This window comes from Panthera pardus, unplaced genomic scaffold, assembly GCF_024362965.1.
Source record: "Panthera pardus isolate Hobbes unplaced genomic scaffold, ASM2436296v1 HiC_scaffold_10, whole genome shotgun sequence".
Classification (NCBI taxonomy): Eukaryota; Metazoa; Chordata; class Mammalia; order Carnivora; family Felidae; genus Panthera; species Panthera pardus.
The window spans coordinates 55,409,500-55,431,715 of NW_026526655.1; the positions used below are offsets into that span (position 1 = coordinate 55,409,500).

The 22,216-nt window shown below is 35.6% G+C and overlaps 1 protein-coding gene across 2 annotated transcripts in view; it reads left to right on the plus strand.

Moving 5' to 3' along the window:
* Window positions 1–22,216, plus strand: part of PDE11A (phosphodiesterase 11A) — a 378,389-nt gene that overhangs the window by 39,626 nt on the left and 316,547 nt on the right. For both annotated transcript variants that reach the window (XR_008423866.1, XM_019460550.2), the window contains exon 2: window positions 20,380–20,538. Coding sequence is in view for 1 of the 2 variants with exons in the window: in XM_019460550.2 (XP_019316095.2) it covers window positions 20,380–20,538 (159 nt within the window). In the remaining variant the exon portion in view is untranslated. The remainder of the gene's footprint in view (window positions 1–20,379; window positions 20,539–22,216) is intronic.

Consider the following 22,216-nt stretch of genomic DNA (forward strand, 5'->3'; position numbering starts at 1 on the left):
GCAGGCTCCTGGTTCTGAGCTGTCAGCATAGAGCCTAATGCAGGGCTTAAATCCTCACAAACTGTGAGATCATGACCTGAGCCAAAGTCGGACACTTAACCGAATGAGCACCTAGATGCCCCATGTTTATCACTATTTTAAATTGCATGTTTGAAAAATTTACATTTTAACTAATTGTTGTGGGTATGTAGAAATATAATTTACTTCCCTGTATTGATTTTGACTCTAACATTTCTCTTATTAATTTACATTTTTACTTAAAAAAATTTTTCCCACATGGCATAGATACCTAAAAAGTAAATTTTAAGGGAAAGGAAATTAGAATTTATTAAATTTCTTCTATGTGCCCAATAGTCAACAGTTTATTTCACTTAATCCTCATAACTATTTTATTGCTTATTTCCTCAGCAAACATTTATTAAGTAATCCCTATGTGTTAAGATTTTTTTTTTAGATTTTCTATGTAAGCAATCATATAATCTACAACTACTAAAGGTTTTTGTTTCTTTCCAATCCTTTACCTTTTATTACTTTTTCTTGCTTTACCGTGCAAGGACCTCCAGTATAATGTAGAATAAGATTGATGAAAATAGGCATCCTAGAACCTGAGCTTTATAGAGGATGCTTTCAAAGTCTCATTGTTAGGTATGAGGTTTCTGTGGGTCTTTTGAAATGCCCTTTTTTGGGTGAAGAAAGTGCCTTCAATTCCCAGTTTGTTAAGGAGATTATTTTTCTTCTTTTCTTTAAATCATAAATGGATGTAGTAGTTTATCCATTTTTTTTGCCTCTGTCTAGATATAATTTTTTTCACCTTAAATTGTTAATGTGTTGAATGACTTTAATTGATCTTCTCATGATAAAGCAATGTAGAATTCCTAGTAAATACCAACTTAGTCTTAATAAGTTATCCTATTTATATACACTGTGATTCGTTTTATAAAAATGTTTATTTTCAGGGTTTTTGTATCTATATTCACTCATTAAGTAAGATTGGCATATATTTTTCATTTCTAATAATACCTCTGTCAGATTTAGAAAGGTACAAATGAATCTTTTCCCATTGTATGGAATAGTTTTTGTAAGATTAGAATTGCTTAATGCTTGAATGGTAGAATTTTCTAGAAATTCATCCATCTATCTTTCTGTGTGTGCTGTGGCATGCACTTAATGGGGCTATTTTGTTTGTTTGTTTGTTTGTTTATTTATTTATATGAAATTTATTGTCAAATTGGTTTCCATACAACACCCAGTCTCATCCCAACAGGTGCCCTCCTCAGTGCCCATCACCCACTTTCCCCTCCCTCCCACCCCCCATCAACCCTCAGTTTATTCTCAGTTTTTAAGAGTCTCTTATGGTTTGAATCCCTCCCTCTCTAACTTTTTTTTTCTCCCCCACCCCCCGCCATGGTCTTCTGTTATGTTTCTCAGGATCCACATAAGACTGAAAACATATGGTATCTATCTTTCTCTGTATGACTTATTTCACTTAGCATAACACTCTCCAGTTCCATCCACGTTGCTACAAAACGTCATATTTCATTCAGCACTCCTGTATCCCTTGGGCAAATTCCTAGCAGTGCTATTTCTGGGTCATGGGGTAGATCTATTTTTAATTTTTTGAGGAACTTTAACACTGTTTTCCAGAGCGGCTGCACCAGTTTGCATTCCCACCAGCAGTGCAAGAGGGTTCCTGTTTCTTCACATCCTCTCCAGCATCTGTAGTCTCCTGATTTGTTCATTTTAGCCACTCTGACTGGCATGAGGTGATATCTGAGTGTGGTTCTGATTTGTATTTCCCTGATGAGGAGTGACGTTGAGCATCTTTTCATGTGCCTGTTTGCCATCTGGATGTCTTCTTTAGAGAAGTGTCTATTCATGTTTTCTGCCCATTTCTTCACTGGATTATTTGTTTTTTGGGATGTGGAGTTTGGTGAGTTCTTTATAGATTTTGGATACTAGCCCTTTGTCTGATATGTCATTTGCAAATATCTTTTCCCATTCCTTTGGTTGTCTTTTAGTTTTGTTGGTTGTTTCCTTTGCAGTGCAGAAGCTTTTTATCTTCATAAGGTCCCAGTAGTTCATTTTTGCTTTTAATTCCCTTGCCTTTGGGGATGTGTCCTGTAAGAAATTGCTACTGCTGAGGTCAGAGAGGTTTTTTCCTGCTTTCTCCTCTAGGGTTTTGATGGTTTCCTGATAATGGGACTATTTTAAACTACTGATTCAATTTCTTTAAAGCTTATAAGACTCTTTGTGTTCTTTCTCTTTCTTTCTTTCTTTCTTTCTTTCTTTCTTTCTTTCTTTCTTTCTTTCTTTCTTTCTTTTCTTTCTTTCTTTCGTAATTTATTGTCAAATTGGCATACATACAACACCCAGTGATGCAGTGCTCATCCTAAGTGCCCTCACCCTCAATGCCCATCACCCATTTCCCCCCTCCCCCATCCTCCCATCCACCTTCAGTTTGTTCTCTGTATTTAAGAGTCTCTTGTGGTTTGCCTCCCTCCCTCTCTGTTTGTAACTATTTTTTTCCCCTTCGCTTCCCCCATGGTCTTCTGTTAAGTTTCTCAAGATCTACATATGAGTGAAAACATATGATATCTGTCCTTCTCTGACTGACTTATTTTACTTAGCATAATACCTTCAAGTTCCATCCACGTTGTTGCAAATGACATGATTTCATTCTTTCTCATTGTCAAATAGTATTCTATATATAAACCACATAAATATATATTCTATATATAAACCACATCTTTACCCATTCATCAGTTGATGGACATTTAGTCTCTTTCCATAATTTGGTTATTGTTGAAAGTGCTGCTATAAACATTGGGGTACATGTGCCCCTATGCATTAGCACTTCTGTATGTTCTCTCTTTTTTGAAAGAGATGGTTTTTATTAACCTTATTTATCTGTTTATTTCATCTAAGTTTTCAAATTTGTAGGCATAAAGTTGTTTATAACATTTTATTTGTTTAATCTCTATAGCAACTGTAGCTTCACCTGTTTTTATTCCTGATTTAAAAAATTTTAATGCCTTTCTCTCCCCCCCCTTGATTATTTTCTCTACACTTGTATATTTTATTCCTTTTTTTGACCTTTGTTGACTCTCTTCATTAGATGTTTATTTTCTTTTTCGTTCACTTCTCTTATTTTTATTATTTTCTCTCATTTTCTTGAGTTTAGTTTGCTGTTCTTTTTTTCTAATTCCTTGTGTTGGGACATTCTCTTCATTAAGTTGAACTTTTCATTCTTTTCTAATGTGAACGTTTAAGACTAAAACTTTAGGAACCTCTATAACTGTGTCCTACAGGTTTGGTACATAATATTTATATCATTATATTGTTATTTAAATATTTTATAAAAAGTTTATAATACCCATTTTGATTTTTTTATAATTTTTTTTTACATTTATTCAATTTTTTTTGAGAGAGAGAGAGACAGAGCATGAGTGGGGAAGGGGTGGAGAGAGAAGGAGACACAATCCGGAGCAGGCTCCAGGCTCTGAACTGACAGCAGGGAGCCTGATGCGGGGCTTGAACTCACCAACTGTCAGATATCGGATGCTTAACCGACTGAGCCACCCAGGCGCCCCTCCATTTTGATTTTTTTTGGGTGATAAGTTGTTCAGAAATGTATTTTAAATTTTCAAATATTTTGTTTCTCTATGTTATTTTTTCTAACTAAAGTGCATTGTGGTTAAGTGATATGTTCTGCATGATACCAGGGATTAGACATGGTGATTTCAAATTGATTGGCTTGATGACCTAGCTTTTTGTCAGTTTTCCTAAATGCTTGATGTCAACTTCACCAATAGTATGACGTGTCCTGTGGTTGGATGTAGTGTGTAGCCAGATGTATCAGTTGTGCTTGTATATGAACATGTTGGTGGCTGAGTTTTGGTGGGGGAACGTGCTTACAAGATATTCTTTCTTTTTAAGTCAACAGAGGGACTGGGACACTATGAAGCTTTAAAGTTGGACTTTCCATTAATATCAGAAGTTTATTATTGCTCTGTCCAAAGGAGCATGTGGGAGTCTTATAGATTTGAGCAACCCAGGGTTTTTGTAGTTTCTGCTTCTGTTGTTCCACCCTATGTATATCCTAAACCGGCAAAGAACTATAGTTGGTTAAATTGATTGCTTGTTTTATTAAAACATCACAGAAGTGAGTTGAGAGTTATAGAATGGTTCCTGACCCTGTTGCTTCTATGAGAGTGATTGCTAACTGATTATGTCCAATCTTTTAACCTGGCCAAACCCAGGCCTTAAAAATATGATGAATAGTGTAAATGCTTGACTCTGCCAAGGGCTTGATCTAGTTTGTAAAAAGGCCATTGCAGCGTTCTGCCAGCTGGCCAAGGAGATATCTGGAACAAGGCAGAACACCAGTTTCTGGAGGGGCTAACTAACCCTATCCAAGGTGGAATAGCTTAGACAAGACTGCCAAAAATCCAGTGTGTCTGTCTAGAAGGCTCCTTCTTATAAACATTTCTTAGAAAGCATGTTGGTGCTTTATCCAGGAAGAGATACCCTGAGTGCTGAGCCCACGACCATGTTTATTCAGACTATGAATTGAATGATTTGTGCTGATGGAGACAGACCCCTGAAAGACCTAAGCACATATTGACACCTTCATCTTAATACGTGGCTCTTTGTCTCATATTGGAGGGCTGGAGATTCATGCCCCACTGTTTTGTGGAGCACATGGCCATAGAACTTCTGGAGGGGGTCCAAGTACTCTCAGCAATGCTGTTTATTTGTAGCCAAGCTACAATGAGCACCAGCAAAATAGAGAGCCTGGCCTAGGGATGGGAAAAAAGGGTTTCAGGGCCACAGTGTCTTACAGAAGGAATGGAATGTATATGGAACCAACCAGCCCCTGAGATCCACCTGGAAGTCATTGGGAAATAGTGACATGCTGCTTCTAAATCCTCTTCCCAGTGGATGATGCCTGATCTTTTCTAATCTGGACTTTCAAAGTTGAACACACTCCTGTGGGTGGAAGATTTATTCTTATAATTTTCTTTCAAACTTAACATCTACTAGTTTAATAGTTTGAGAATTTTGTTTTGTGAACCAATATCAGGCTAATAATTTTTTGGTTTCTAATATTTATCCTTTTGGAAAATCAAGATGTTTTTCAGCATTATATATATATAATACATATTATATATGTAAATTATATATATAACATATAATTTCAGCATTGTATGTACTATATATAATATATATTACATTTTATATATCCTGTGCCACAAAGATGTTGCAGTGTTTAACAAGTAAATATGGAGACGGTCAGAGTCTAAAAGAGTTGAAGACTCCATCTATATCAGAACATTGCCCAACTATAATATCTTGGTGATATCTCTGGGATTTTCAGAAAATATCAAATCCCTTTGGCATTCTGTGTAGCAGTTCAATTGGGCTGAATTTTTATGGTTACAGATTTTATAGGGAGGATGATAATGGCTTAAAAAAATAACGGCACAAGGTAGACTAGTACTATAACTTGCTAAAAGTGAAGACTGCTATACTATTTTTCACATATTTATATTATTTATGAGAATTGACCCCTTTCCATTTTGATAGCTGTCATTTGGTGTATCTTGCCTATCTATTTTACTAGCAATCAGTTAGTATGATGATTTCTATCTTTTTGGAAGGCACTTTTGAAGCTATAGTGCTGTCCTTGATGGTAATCCCATCACCCCGAGGTAACTGCTAAGTAGTACTGCTTTTATAAACTTTTTTTCTTCATGTCGTTTTCTCATGTCGTAATAAAAGCACTCAAATGTGTAATAACAATCTATAACACTTTTTTAGTGGTAGCATGGATGCACCTCAATATAATAAAGTTCTTATTGAATATTTAGATACTTCTTAATTTTTCCTTATCATAAATTTCTAGAAATGAAATTACTCTATTGAAAAGTATGAACATTGTAAAGGTTTTTGTTATTTATTTCCAAATTGTCCCCCATGTATATTACACTACTTTGTATTCTCACCAGCAATGATAAAAGTAGACTTTTCATAAAAACTTTCAGTAAAGTACCTTGTATTTTGACATCTTAAATTTTTAATCTTTGCCAATTTTATAGAAAAAATTATAACTGTTGTTGTAATTTGACAGTTTTCACATATTTATAGCCCATCAAGAATTTTTCTTCTGTTAATTTCTTATTCCTGCCTATTGCTTTTTTTCTCATTGATTTGCCAGAATTCTGTGTGTGAAGAATTTAACACTTTGTCAACCATCTACGTTTAAAAATATTTTTCCAACTTTATTTTACTTTTAATTCTGTTTGTATTATTTTTCAGGTACTGAAATTTAAAATTTCTATTAATCAAATTATCCATCTTTTCTTTTGTGCTTCCTTCTTTTGTACTTATGCATTGGAAGACTTTCTCTTCCTGAGATCAGACAAATGTTCAGTTATATTTCTTCTACTCTTTTATTATTTTATTTTTGATATTTAAATTTTTAAATAATATAAATGTTTTAATATGATTTTCAAGTAAAGTAAATGATGATTTAGTTTTTTTTTGTCATGTCATTGTTCATTCTGACTGAAAGCTTTTGACCATTTGCCCTTTGATAAGAATTATAACTGAAATGGAATAAATGAAAGCAATTGAATTGATCTTACTTTTTAAAAAAAATTTTCTTTTAATGTTTTATTTATTTTTGAGACAGAGAGAGACAGAGCATGAGCAGGGGAGGGGCAGAGAGAGAGGGAGACACAGAATCTGAAACGGGCTCCAGGCTCTGAGCTGTCAGCACAGAGCTTGACGCAGGGCTCAAACTCACAAACTGCGAGACCATGACCTGAGCCGAAGTTGGATGCTTAACCGACTGAGCCACCCAGGGCCGCCCCCCCTCCCTTTTTTTTTTAATTTTTAAAAATGTTTTATTTATTTTTGAGGGAATTGATCTTACTTTTATTGCCTCCTTTGGTTAATGGTTTGGGGGAAAAGGCTGATATCTGAACATAAGGCCATTGACTTTTCTGAGTGCAAACTTAAGATTCACTTGAGGTTCAGTTGGTTTAGCGTCCGACTTTGGCTCAGGTTATGAGCTCACAGTTCGTGGGTTCGGGTCCTGTGTCAGGCTCTGTGCTGACAGCGCAGAGCATGGAGCCTGCTTCGGTCCTGTGTCTCCTTCTCTCTCTGCCCCTCTCCTGCTTACACTCTGTCTCTCTCTCTCAAAAATAAATAAATATTAAAAAAAAGATTCACTTGATAATATGTAGAATATGTGCATTCTCATAATATTGACTCAGATAATTAATACTCAATTTTTTTCTCCTAGAATTTCACATTAACATAAGAAATGTGTCTTGGATGGATTTGAGTAAATCTGTCCTACTTTTGCAATTCACCAGAAGATGAGTATATTTAACTTCTTATTCAGAAATTAATTTTGACTTATGACATAAGAATTTAATTTTTTCAAAACATTTAATTGAATAGCCTATACTTTTCCAATTGATTTTCCAATTGATTTGAAATGCTACTCTTATTAACTAAATGCATTTATTCACACACACATATACACATTTTCTATTCTCTTTCCTAAATTTTCTGTTTTTAGAACACTATCTTACTATTTTAATTATGATAGCTTTGAGGTATATTTTAATATCAGGTAGTCACTGTATTTTTATCATCATGTTCTCACAAGAAAGAATGATTTAAATATTTTAAAAAACATTCATTTTAAAATGTATTTTAAAATGTTTAAAAATTTTTAGAACTTTTTAAAGCAAATTTTAAAATTACTTTTTAACATTAAACTTTTGTCAAACAGAAACAGTAATTTCCACATATTAATGATAAAACAAATAAAATATGCAATTAATATATATTTGCTATGCTACTAGAGATTACAGTATTTGCTATAAATATGAGAAAGGTTGGGACCTGACTGATATAGCTGCTAACAAATGAGTTACATTCTGGGGCCACTTTTCAGGCTGTCTCAATTGGCCACGGCTTGAAGAGTGCAAGAGGGTTTCTGTTGGAAGTAGTCTTTGTTCGTTTTATTAAACATTGTTTATTAAACAAATGGTGAAACCAAGTCTCCTACTATATCACTGTTACATTTGTACTCCTGACCCAGACCTGGATTTTCATACCTCACCGTCTTGACCTTGGCTTTCCCTGTATTCCTGGTTCCTGTCTGGTGTCTGAACCACAACTCTATGCTGACCATCCCTTCTTCATATTTACAGACTTCTTGACCCTCCTGGTTCTACCTTATAGCCTCGCCTCCCTGATTCACTGCAGTTCTTAGATGTCCACTCTGTGATAGGAAGGAAGGTGTCCCTGGCTAAACCACTCTTTCCATAGCTTGCTCTTCATGTACTGGTCTTTTCTCAGACATTTTAATTACACACAATAAAGCTTATAGACCATGGAGTTGCATTTTAATTCCACTTACAATGTATCTGCACATTCACAATATATTTGTAATAGGGATATTAAAGAAGTTTAAGAATTCATCGTTTTCTTTTGTACCATATTACCTGCAGTTTTGGTTTCAACTGTGCTGTAGTTCTTCCATTTTCCTGTGTCATTTGTCTTGAGATATATTTGTATTTATTGTAAGAAAGATAAGCAAAAATAGCCATGATGACTACAATAAGGGCCAAAGAAAAGTGCCAACTAAGAAGGGAAGAACAAAGAAGTAACACCAGCAAACCAAGTTTAGTTTAGTAACATAACTAAAGTGGATAACCTCCTGGGCACCTGGCTGAGTCAGCCGGAAGAGCATGTGACTTTTGGTCTTAGGGTCATGAGTTCGAGCCCCACGTTGGGTGTGGAGATTACTAAAAAATAAATAAATAAACTTTAAAATGGATAACCTCCCAAGCAACTTGGTAATAACAATGACATTGAATAATAGTAGTTCAAATGATAATAACAGTGGTTTTGAAACCTCATATTAAATTCTTTATGGCATCTGTTAACTACTAATTAAGTTTGGACAATTCAAATGAAAGTGTGCCCATTAAACATTTCCCAAAGAGAGCTGACCTGTATGAATTTACAAACTGCTTCACTACCCACCATACCACTTAAGGTCCATAAAAGAATAAAACCTCAAAAACATACATATTTTTTGTAATATTTTGTATTATTCAAAACTCTAAGAGACTTTTTGTGAAAGAATTCAGAGACAAGATTTTTGTTTACTGTAGAGTAATGACATTCTGTGAATACATATTAAGAACTACAGTGGAAATTTTGTACTTTTCTCAGCAAGCATTGAATTAGGGCCAAAGCATTAGCTCTCAGTTACCATGGCTTTGTTTTTATGCAATATAATCTCAAGCCTTGCATCAATTCAGAACAATTATCGTTCTTGGTATGGAGAAAAGCAGAATAGTACATTTGAAATCTTTAGAGACAAATCAAAATTTTCAAGAGCTTAGCCTTTAAAGAATTTTCTGGAAAATAAGTGATGTTTATGATGTTACAAATGTAAGAAGATGCTTTTATGGATTAGAATTAAATGAGTGTTACTAATCGATGTACCAATAAAAGCAATTTTTTAAAGCCTCAGACAGTTTGGCAGTCTATCAGTTTGAGTTTCTATGGCTTTTTCCTATTATACTTTGTATCTCCATTAGCTTCTCTACATTGTAACTCTATAAGGCATTTTTAAAAGATGTAGATGAATTGCGGGACTTAACTTTGCAAAAGTGAGATAGTAGGGTGCTGGAGAAAGTGTATGGAAAACATAACAAAACAAAACAAAACAAAAGCTAACAAATATACTTGTCCTGAAAACTCTAATAAATCTAATATGCTGAGGGTTACAGTATATTCCCCTCAGACCCCTGGAGGCCTTGGATCTATTAAAGGACATCTAATTTAGTGGTTCTTAACCCTGACTTACAAAGTCATATCTTCTGTCCAGCCATATGATTTCTCTCACCCATATGATTTCATTGGTCAGAGTGGGGCTAGGGCATCAGCCCTAAAGCTCCCAAGTGATTCCAATGTTAGCAATGTTCTATTCCTATGAATACATAATACTGTCTGTAGAAGAAAGAAATGCCATATATACACACATATCTTGTATCACCTTTTCTCTATAATTTATGTACACAATAAGTCAGATAAAATTTTATTAAACATTTCATGGAATTAATAGGGGTGTTTTGCATTTACATGTTTCCTCATATGTATGTTATGAAAACAAGATTACCATCATGTGGATAGTTTGATCATTTTGGCTATGAAGAACCTAAGGTAGGATTGAGATTGTGGTTAAAACAATCACCTTTATAGGTTAAATGGTGGTCAAGACCAGTTCTTGAGTTAATCGTGAGCCCTGGAAAATTTTATTATGAAGTTTTGGGGAGAGAAGCCTTAAATACAGAAAGGATAAAAGAGATCTTATGTAACCCATCCTTGTCATGAATCTAAGACCTGGATATTCTTAGCTCTGGGTCCTGCCTTGAAGAGCCTTGAGTGACTTCTCTTAGAAAATTTAAGGAAGGGATGGACTCCCTTTTCCTTTGAGGCTCCTTATGGGTCTCTAAATTAGGTGTCTTTGGGACTGGCTGGGATTCTTGAGTGCAGTGAACATAGCATAGCTCTTTTCTCAAGGACCTGAAAACTCAGACTACAGAAGTTCATTCCTTCTACAGCCTTAGTGGGTCTTGTAGGTAGGACGCATTTTCTGGGTGTGCTATGTGGCATCATTTTCAACTGAGGAACTTTGCAGAATAGGCTCCAACTGTAAGGATCCCGAGTTAGAAATGTATCAAATTACTGTTCTCTATGTAGCGAGCACAGTTCACTTCCATTGCTAAAATGTAAAAATTGCTTTTGACCTTAAGATTTTGTCTCTTTAAATATTAAAAATCATAGCTGACTGTCACATGCAAAAAATAAGTCTGCACAAAAAGGCACTGAGGAGATCCCTGTGTTTCTTTTTATAAGAGCATTTATACTTCAAATATTTGAAATAGAAAAAATATTATGACATAAAAATACTTGAAGCGAGAAAAGTCTACCACAATCATAAGAAACTCATTCCAGATTTTAACAGCCTTATTAAAAAAGCCCTTACTTTAATTTATTAGAAATATCTCCTGTTGTAGATCATTTCTTGTTCTTTTGTCCTAAGGGAGATGAGTAAAAATTGGACATCATTCTCCATGTGATATTTCATTATAGACCTAGAGGCATTTGTTAGTTTCCTATTCAAGTTGCCATTTTCAGTGATAAATAGACCCAATGTTTCTCTTATTGGTTCTGTTTCCTCCTTCCTTAGACTTCTGTGAAGATTTACTAGTGAGTGTGGTGAACTTCTGAAGACTTCAGGTTAAAAGTAATTGATCAGAGTTTCTCATTCTTACCTAAAAAGTCTCTATTTTCCATGCCAAGTACTTTTTCTGAAATATATATATATATATTATATATATATAAAATATATATATAATTATATATAATATATATTATTATAATTCTCACAAACTATATATATATAATATATTCTCACAAACTATATATATATAATAATATATAATTTTATATATATATATATATTTATATTTATATTTATATCTCTCACACTTCTTTGGGGGAGATACCACCATGTGGGTGGCCCATAGTCAACTAAACCTCAAAATGTATACAGAATGTATACAGGGGAACTCATATTCCCACCTCCAAATCCCTCCCTCCCTATGTTTCTCACTCCATGAATCACTCCACCACTCACCCAGATATCTGGATCTGATATATGGAGTCATTTTTTACTCCTCTAGTTTTAACAACCTGTCATCAAATTAATCAGTTAGTCCTGTTGATTCTACTTCCTCAATATCTTTCAACTCAGTCCATTCCCATCACCTTCACCATCACTAACCACCATCTCAGTCCAGAGATGGTTTATCTCTCACCTGGATCTCTTGTTTTCAATCCATTTTTTTTTTTTTTTTTACATGTAAGCCAGGGTGGTATTTCTAAAGTGAAGAATCATTTAGATTACTTCCACCCACCTTCTTTTTAAAAAAATCTTTTTTAATATTTATTTATTCTTGAGAGAGAGAGATGGAGTGTGATCACGGGAGGATCAGAGAGAGAGAGAGAGAGGGAGATACAGAATCTGAAGCAGGCTTCAGGCTCCCAGCTGTCAGCACCTAGCCCGATGTAGGGCTTAAGATGTGGGGCTTGACACGTAGGGCTTGAACTCACCAGCCGTGAGATCATGACCTGAGCCGAAGTTAGATGCTTAAACCACTGAGCCACCCAGGCACCCCTACTTCCACCCACCTTAAAACCTTCTAGTGCTCTCCCCTTCCTGCGATAAATTTATAATTCTAAACTTGGTCATTAGGCACCCCTTCGTTAACCTCCAACTGGTCTTTCCTGTCCCATCTCTTCCCTTGAGAGCTATCTTCAACTTCTTTCAGTTACTCAAACTTTCCAGCTTTCTACTGCCTTTGGGTTTTGGATACAATTTTCTCTTCCTGAGACATTGATCCTTTGGGTGTCAGCTTAAACATTTCACTTTCTTTGGGATATTTTTCTGACCTTACATTGGATGTGGCCTCCAGCTATGCGTTCCACAGTGACCTATGTTTTTCCTACTACTACACTTATTTGTGATCATTGCTTGGCAAGTGAAATTTATTTTTTGCTCTCTTCTGTTTTTAAACTTTTCTTCCCTGTAAAATAACAGAGTAAGATGTTTCTTTATATAATTATTTCCATAGTTTTCTTCATCTCCTACAATTAACTTATACCTCAGTTTTAAGCTCAACTTTCTTCATTTTTTAAAAATTGTATAATTAATCTAGAGTTTAGTGTACATTAGGAAAGTGTGCCATTATATCAGCTCTTCTGACCTCCCATTACATGGATTATATCAAGTTTTTGAGTTAGTTTGTGAGAATTATCCCATAAGTTCTGTAATGAAGACTTGGACAAAGCATATTTTAAGATGAATTATTTTAAAAAAAACACTAAAACTTAATGAAATAAATCTTTCTTTGAAGCTTTTACATTGGAAAATTAACATTTACCACATGTATGAACATAATTATTTTTTCTCCTCGAGTTCTAAGTTTATCAGATGAGTGCAGAGAGTTGCAGAGATAGTGGGAGGGTTTATAACACTTTTGTGCCCCAGGTCATGCTGAAGCATCCCTTTGTCTATTGTTCTCATGTGGCTTTGGATAGTTTGATAATAAACACCCCTCAGTCTTAGGGGTTGGACTTTGGTGAAGAAATGCAAACTACCTCAAAAATAAGAGCAGATGGGCCATGTCTACTCCAGAGTGGATTTTCAAGTCCAATCAAACAGGGTCCACCCCACTGATATGTAACCAGCTAGAATATGTGTCACTCTCCCTATTCCTTCCCATCTTAAGGCTCTCCCTATCAATGAATTTTATGGATCTCACTACTGACTAATCTCTTCATCATTTAGGACAGTTGTTGTCATATGAGAATCACCTATGAGCATTTAAGAAATACCAATGCCTAATATGAATTGATTCTATTTGAGGTGGAACCTTGAAAACCTCATTTATTAATCTTCTTGACTTTCTTTATTCGTAGACTTTCACCTTCATCTGAATCTCTTCCATTTCAGTAAATGGCATTTCCATCCACAGTTTCTCAAATTATTTTTTCAATTTTTGTATTTACATTGTAGTTACCATGTAATGTAGTATTAGTTTGAGGAGTAGAATTTAGCAATTCATCACTTAACATATAATACCCAGTGGTCATCACAAGTGCCACCTTTTTTTTTTTTATTTTTAACATCTTTACCTTGGTATTTATTGAAAAAGTTTTTTGCAAAATTCACAGTCCAAATTATTTTCTTTTCTTTTTTTTTAATTTACACCCAAATTAGTTAGCATATAGTGCAACAATGATTTCACGAGTGGATTCCTTAATGCCCCTTACCCATTTAGCCCATTCCTCCTCCAACAACCCCTCCAGTAACCCTCTGTTCTCCATATTTAAGAGTCTCTTATGTTTTGTCCCCCTCCCTGTTTTTATATTATTTTTTCTTCCCTTCCCTTATGTTCATCTGTTTTGTCTCTTAAAGTCCTCATATGGGTGAAGTCATATGATTTTTGTCTTTCTCTAATTTTGCTTAGCATAATTCCCTCTAGTTCCATCCATGTAGTTGCAAATGGCAAGATTTCATTCTTTTTGATTACTGAGTAATACTCCATTGTGTGTGTGTGTGTGTGTGTGTGTGTGTGTGTGTATGTGTATATATATATATATATATATATATATATATATATATATACACATATACACCACATCTTCTTTGTCCATTTGTCCATTGATGGACTTTTGGGCTCTTTCCATGCTTTAGCTATTGTTTATAGCTAGGTTGTAGGGTAGTTCTATTTTTAGTTTTTTGAGGAACCTCCATACTGTTTTCCAGAGTGGCTGCACCAGCTTGCATTCCTACCAACAATGCAAAAGAGATCCTCTTTCTCCACATCCTCGCCAACATCTGTTGTCGCCTGAGTTGTTAATGTTAGCCATTCTGACAGGTGTGGGGGAGTATCTCATTGTGGTTTTGATTTGTATTTCCCTAATGATGAGTGAAGTTGAGCATTTTTTCATGTGTCGGTTGGCCATCTGGATGTCTTCTTTGGAGAAGTGTCTATTCATGTCTTTTGCCCATTTCTTCACTGGATGATTTGGTTTTTGGGTGTTGAGTTTGCTCAGTTCTTTATAGATTTTGGATAGTAATCCTTTATCTGATATGTTGTTTGCAAATATCTTCTCCCATTCTGTCGGCTGCCTTTTAGTTTTGCTGATTGTTTCCTTCTCTGTGCAGAAGCTTTTTATTTTGATGAGGTCCCAATAGTTCATTTTTGTTTTTGTTTCCCTTGCCTCTGGAGATGGTGTTGAGTAAGAAGTTGCTGCGGCCAAGGTCAAAGAGGTTTTTGCCTGCTTTCTTCTCAAGGACTTTGATGACTTCCTGTCTTACATTGAGGTCTTTCATCCATTTTGAGTTTATTTTTGTGTATGGTGTAAGAAAGTGGTCCAGGTTCATTCTTCTGCATGTTGCTGTCCAGTTTTCCCAGCACCACTTGCTGAAGAGACTGTCTTTATTCCATTGGATATTCTTTCCTGCTTTGTCAAAGATTATTGGCCATACGTTTGTGGGTCCATTTCTGGGTTCTCTGTTCTGTTCCATTGATCTGAGTGTCTGTTTTTGTGCCAGCAAGTGCCTCCTTAATACCCACCAGCCATCTAGCCCATCCCCTGCCCATGTCCCCCTCCAGCAACCCTCAGTTCTCTATAGTTAAGAGGCTCTTTTATGGTTTGCCTCTCTCTTTTTTCCCCCAATGTTCATTTGTTTCATTTCTTTATTTTTAAATACTTTTTTAAGTTTATTTATTTATTTTGATAGAGAGAGAGAGAGAGTGAGAGAAGGGCAGAGCGAGAGGGAGAGAGAATTCCAAGTAGGCTCTGTGCTGTTTTTAAAGTGGGATTCAATCTCACAAACTATGAGATCATGACCTAAGCCAAAGTCAAGAGTTGGATGCTTAACTGACTGAGCTTCCCAGGCACCCCTGTTTCATTTCTTAAATTCCACATATGAGTGACATAGATTCTCAAATTAAAACCTGAGATATACTCTTAATAATTTTTTAATGTTTAATTATTTATTTTGGGAGAGAGATAGCAGGAGAAGGGCAGAGAGGGAGAGAATCCCAAGAGGACTCCATGCTGTCAGTGCAGAACCAGATGTGGAGCTCGAACTCATGAATCGTGAGATCATGACCTGAGCCGAAATCAAGAGTCAGACGCTTAACTGACTGAGCTACCCATACTCTTCTTTCTCTAGTCCCCCATCCTCAACCAATCCATCAGGAAGTACTGTAGATTCAACTTCCAGCATATCTGTCTTACCTTCATTGCCTTTCTGTCAACCCAGACCGTCCTCTTACCTTGACTCAATCATTGAAATTTCCTAATTGGTTTATCATATTCCAATCCTGTATCATCTTGCACAAAGTTCTTAATTTTTTAAAAAAATGGTTTTAAACTTTTTAGTATAAAATACTTTAAACATTTAGATGTAAATAGGCCCTTAAGGTTTATAAAATCTTAACACTGTACTATTTTGCTTCACAGTTTTGTTTGTTTGTTTTTTTAAAGAAAGAAACCTATTGGTAGAGTTGAAGCTTCCTCCATACCTCTCCCTGATGCCATTTCCTCCCTTCCTTCCCAGAGGTAACCACTTACATAAATTTAGAGTTTATTATTCCCATTATGCTTTATACTTTTGATACGTATTTGGATTCATACATAGTGTTTAGTATTGTTTTTAAATATTAGTAGTATTGTATAGATGATATCAGATTATAGGTTATATGTTTTACTTAACGTTTTTGATATCTGTTTATGTTAATACAAGTAGCTTTAGTTTATTCATTAAAATTGTTGTACAGTATGTTATCAGAACAAGAGATCATAATTTGTTTATTTTTCTATTGACCGATATTGAAATGGTTTTTAATTTAGTTTTTTCATAATTGATCCGATAGTCTACATTTGTATATCTCTCTTCTGTACTTGTGCAAAAGTATCTCTAAACATATGCCAAGGAGTAAAATATGGGCCCTTAGGGCCTTTCTAACTTTTCTGTTTTACATAGTTGCATTACAATCTTTTATTTATTTATTTATTTATTTATTTATTTATTTATTTATTTATTTATTTATGAATCTTAAAAAAATAATCTGATCACTCAAAAAAACAATTATGGATCACCTACAATATGCCAGTATGAAGCAGTCAATAGGAGAGTCCAAATGTCTGCTGTCTTAGATCTTATGTACTACTGGACGGAAAACAAGTAAGATGATTTCAGTGAATGCTAAGTGCTGGATAATGAGTCATATCCTTCTGCTTCAAGATCTTCAATCATATTCCACTGCGTTTAGGGTTAATGTAATAACTTCTTTCCAAGCCTGTAAGACTTGGCACCATCTGACCCTTGCCTTCCTCCTCCTTTCTCTTTGGGGCTCCCTGTGCTTTTGCCACACTGACCTTGGAGTTTGGGGAACTTACTAAGCATTTTCCTGCGTCAGGACTTTTCACTTGCCTTGTTCTAGCTTCCTGTTAAGTTCTTCCCAGTTTTCTTTGACTGGCTAACTCTTACTCCTGATGCAAACCACAGGTTACTTGTCCTGGTTTCAGGTAGACCTTTCTTGATCCCCATAGAAATAGGTGCCTCCTGTTAAGTCTTTCTCATGGCATTCTGCTCTTTTCCTAGTATTACTTACTGCAGTATATGGTGATACATTTAAATGTCATCTGTCTCACCTGCATTACATTACGTTACAAGTTCTGTGAAGGCAGGGATGGTGCCTCCTTTGCTTCCTGCTGTATCTCCTAGCTCACAGCTTGACACGGAATGGGTCCTTGGTGAATTTTTTATTTTAATTAATTAATTTATTTATTTATTTATTTATTTATTTTTAAGTTTATTTATTTAAATTCAAGTGTAGTGTTGGTTTCAGCGATTCATCACTTACATACAACACCCAGTGCTCATCCCAACAAATGCCCACCACCCATTTAGCCCATCCCCCCACCCACTACCCCTCTAAGCAACCCTCAGTCTGTTCTCTGTATTTAAGGGTTTCTTATGGTTTTTCCTCCCTATCTGTTTTTATATTATTTTCCCTTCACTTCCCCTATGTTTCATCTGTTGTATTTCTTAAATTTCATATATGAGTAAAATCATATATTTGTCTTTCTCTGACTGATGTATTTCACTTAGCATAATACACTCTAGTTCCATCCAAGTTGTTACAGATTGCAAGATTTCATTCTTTTCGTTCGCTGAGTTATATTCCCTTGTGTATATATACAACACCTTCTTTATTCATTCTTAATTCATTTGGGCTCTTTTCATAGTTTGGCTGTTGTTGATAGTATTGCTATAAACACTGGGGTGCATGTGCACCTTCAAATAAGCTTTTTTGTATCCTTTAGATAAATACCTAGTAGTGCCATTGCTGGGTCATAATCTTGGTGAATTAAAAAAAAATTAATACAAATTTAGTGTTTTTCTGAAAGTTTGGTTGCAGGCTCATTTTGAGCAGGTGATTTGATTTTGTTTGGGTTTTGATTTCCCTCTCTCCTTCAGGGCTCTTTCTTTCCTAAGGGTTTAGGTTAGCCTACATGAGTCCCAGACCAGAACCAGGCCTTATTATGGATTTTAAAGGCTCTGTCCTTGTGATACTGAAGATAACACAGACCTCATCAGAAAGCTAACAATGTTTGGTCTTGAGGCTATCACCCTGTCCACAGCTAGTCTCCCTTGGCTCTTAGGCAGGTGAAATTCATAGCTCTAGATGGTGGTAGACAGCAGGGCTTTTTTGTATTTTAAGCCTCTTTTAAGAAAGAATATTGAGGTCATTGGGAGAAGCTTCATTTCACTCAGGCCCTTGCTTGAGGCATTGAGCCTGGATCTAGTTTATCATCTTCCTTGGAACATTTTTAGTCCCTATTACCTTTTCAGGAGCCAGTCTCTTTTCTCTTTCTCTCTTTCTCTCTCTCCCCTCCCTCCCTCCCTCCCTCCCTCCCTCCTTCCTTCCTTCCTTCCTTCCTTCCTTCCTTCCTTCCTTCTCTGTCTTTCTTATCATTGAAAGTAGGTTGAAGGTGTTATGACATTTCACACCCAAATACTGTAGTATGTATATCCTAATAAAAGAATATTCTCAGGGTGCCTGGGTGTCTCAGTCGGTTGGGAGTCCTACTTGGCTCAGGTCATGATCTCATGGCTCATGAGTTCGAGCCCTGCATCAGGCTCTGTGCTGACGGCTCAGAGTCTGGAGCCTGCTTCAGATTCTGTGTCTCCCTCTCTGCTCCTTCCCCATTAGTCCTCTGTCTCTCTGTCTCTCAAAAATAAATAAACATTAAAAAAAAGAACATTCTCCTACAAAATTATAATAACCACTATCACACCTATGAAAGTTTATGTTAATAGAATGATATTACCTAATATAATGTCCATGTTCAACTTTCTCTGTCATCCCCCTTAAAAATTGCATAACAATTTTCAATGAAGGATCGCACATTAGATTTTGAGTTTCTTAAGTCTTCTTTAAACCAGTACAGCTCCCATGGCCCTATATATTTTTATTTAAAAATTTTTTGTCTCTCACGATATTGACATTTTTGAAGGGTTCAGGTCAGGCTTCTGATAGAATGACTAATAATCTGTATTTTTAAAAATTTTACTTTTTCCTGAATGATCAGATTTATGTTACACATTTGACAAGAACACAACATGTTTTTGATGATATTGTGTCCTCATCACATTGCATCCCATCAGGAGGCACATGACATTATTTTGTCTCATTAGTGGTAATGCTAAGTTTGCTTACTTGTTTAAGGTGATCTCCACTAGACATTTTCATGATAAAGATATCTTTTTCTCTTTGAATTTAATAGGGAATCTTTGGGGTGGCAGTCTGAGACTATGTGAATATTCTGTTTAACAACAACCTTTTACCTGGTGGTATTAACATCTGTTGGTGATCCTTGTATATGTTATTATATTGGTAGTTGCAAAATAGATATTATATGATTTACCACTCCTTCTACACGCACGCACGTGCACACACACACACACACACACACATATATGTATTATTATTATTATTTTTTTTTGGTAGAGAGAGAGAGAACACAAGCAGGAGAGAGGGGCAGAGGGAGAAAGAGAGAGCCTGACACAGGGCTTGATCCCAAGACACTGGGATCATGACCTGAGCTGAAAACAAGAGTCAGATGCTCAACTGACTGAGCTGCCCAAGTGCCCCTACTTCTACATTTTTTAAGCTGACATGCTATAAAGAAGCCTGTTTTTTTTTGTTCGTTTGTTTTAATATTTTAAAAGTATCATTATGGGCTCATAGGTTCTTTTTTCATAGGACATTTTGACCAGAAGTAAAGTGGTGCTTTTCTGCATATTTTTCAAAGTGGCTAATATATATTTATTATGTATTTTTCTTATATGATACTTCATAATCCGTTGTCTATGTTAAATAAAATATTTTAATAAATACCACAGTATAGAGTTCCATTAAAAACACTTGCCCCTTCACCAACTTTGAGATGTTGTTGTAGTCAGGTTTAAAGCTTCTTTCTTCATTTACCATGGTTAACAACTACGGCCGTGATTTATTTTCATTTATGTTCTTTTGGTGACTTCAGCATGAAATTCAATCTGGTATTGTTATTAAAAATTCATTGGGTAAAGTTCCTAGTGATAAAATATCATACACAGAAATATACTTCTCTCCCTTTCTTCCTGATAACAATGCACGTGCATTTAATGCCTTCTCTGTCTTATTTTAGGATCGAAGATTCAATGATGAAATTGATAAACTAACTGGATACAAGACAAAATCACTCTTGTGCATGCCTATCCGAAGCAGCGATGGTGAGATTATTGGTGTGGCCCAGGCGATAAATAAGATTCCTGAAGGTGCTCCATTTACAGAAGATGATGAAAAAGTAAGTTTTCATGCTTTTGTGACTTGTACTCTCCTTCTTGATCATCAATTGCTCTTCTCCCTGAAAAGGACAGGACTTGCATGAATAGCTGTTGGATTAACCCATTCATGGATCAAAGAACTTTTCTTGTGTTCTACAAAATGTAGCAGAAGTTTTGAGTATTTCATAGAATGTGGTACATTGAATGTGGTACATAGAATGTGAAGCATTGCAAGCTTCAGTAGTATCCTTCCCTGGTCTTTATCTTACTTACACGTAAGCTTTTTTAATTGAGGGTCACACTGCCACCACATATGACCCAAGGGAAGATAGGGATGATGGGAAACAAAACTGTGTTTTGGAAACTCAGCACTTCCTCTTGTGTTTTCATAACTACTGCGAAGAATTGTTTTCTCAGTTCTTATATAAAAATCTCAATAAAATGAATGTTATTTAATTGTTATTCCAAATTGCTAATAAAAACAACATTATTTTTGTCCCTGAAGAGCAGTTGACTTTGGTAGAAGTAATGTATTTTTGTTCTGAAATTTTTAAGTTTTTCACCGGTAGCTTATTCACCAGCTCATATTAAAAAGGAGACTCTTCAAAAAGCTGAAGTTCTTTCTGGCTTTGAAGCTCTTATTACCTTTGTATTGAATAGAATCTGGTGGAATATTTATAATATTTGTGGTAAAAGCAAACTTCAAATTAGTTTAAGTTTGATGACTGCCATACATGTATTTGATTAAAAAGACACTTTATATAATTTAGCCTTCAAGCTGGGAAGTTGCTATTTGCTAGTACTAATTAGTAATGCATTACATTAATGCAAATGTTCTGGTATAAAAGGCCAGCATAAAATATGATTATAAGGAGACAAGATTTTTAAGTGAAGAGAGTCCTTTACTGAGGTCATATCTGTAGTTGAATTTGAATAACCCATATCCCAGAAAAGGTTTATAAACACTGAGAGTATGATAGGACCTCAGATAATTTCCTACTGATTCAGTGAAAAACTACAGTGTGGGGGCACTTGTGTTGGGACTGTAGGAAGCACAAAGATAAATCCCAAATATGTAATGCCATCCTGGAGCTGAACAAGGCAGAAAGCAAGATTATCAGTAAGATGATCTATAACATGCTTCTGGAAGAGGTGGCATTTGATCTGACCTCTCAAGAAAGCATAGGTTTTCATAAGACAGAGTCAGGTGAGAAGGTGAGGGCATTTAGGGATGTATAAAATGTAGCCTACCTCATTCACTAAGCAAATGTTTCCATGGAATGTACAGATAAAGCAAAAATGTTACTTTGTGCATTTGCACCAACGGTGACAGAATCTTATAATCATGTGCCTCTTACAAGGATTCAGACAAAAGGATTAGAGTTTTGTGTTTTTTCAAACATCCCACTACCTGCCCACGACATCTCCCAAACGGTTTAGCTTATGGATGGTATTCCTGCCTTCACTCTGCCTCCTTCACTTGAAAGGATCCTCTTGTATATTTCATTCTCATCTCTGATTGCACTTCTGTCAGATTTGTTTTCTGGACTTCTCTCAGTGGATTTATACCTTACCGCCTAAGGCTTCATGAGCTCTGAATGATTTAGAGGGAAGGTCTGCCCAGGGCTTTGTCTTGAAGAGCATCTGCGTTTAGCTCTACTGAGAATGAGGGCTGGGATGGAGTTCCAGCCCCGCTAA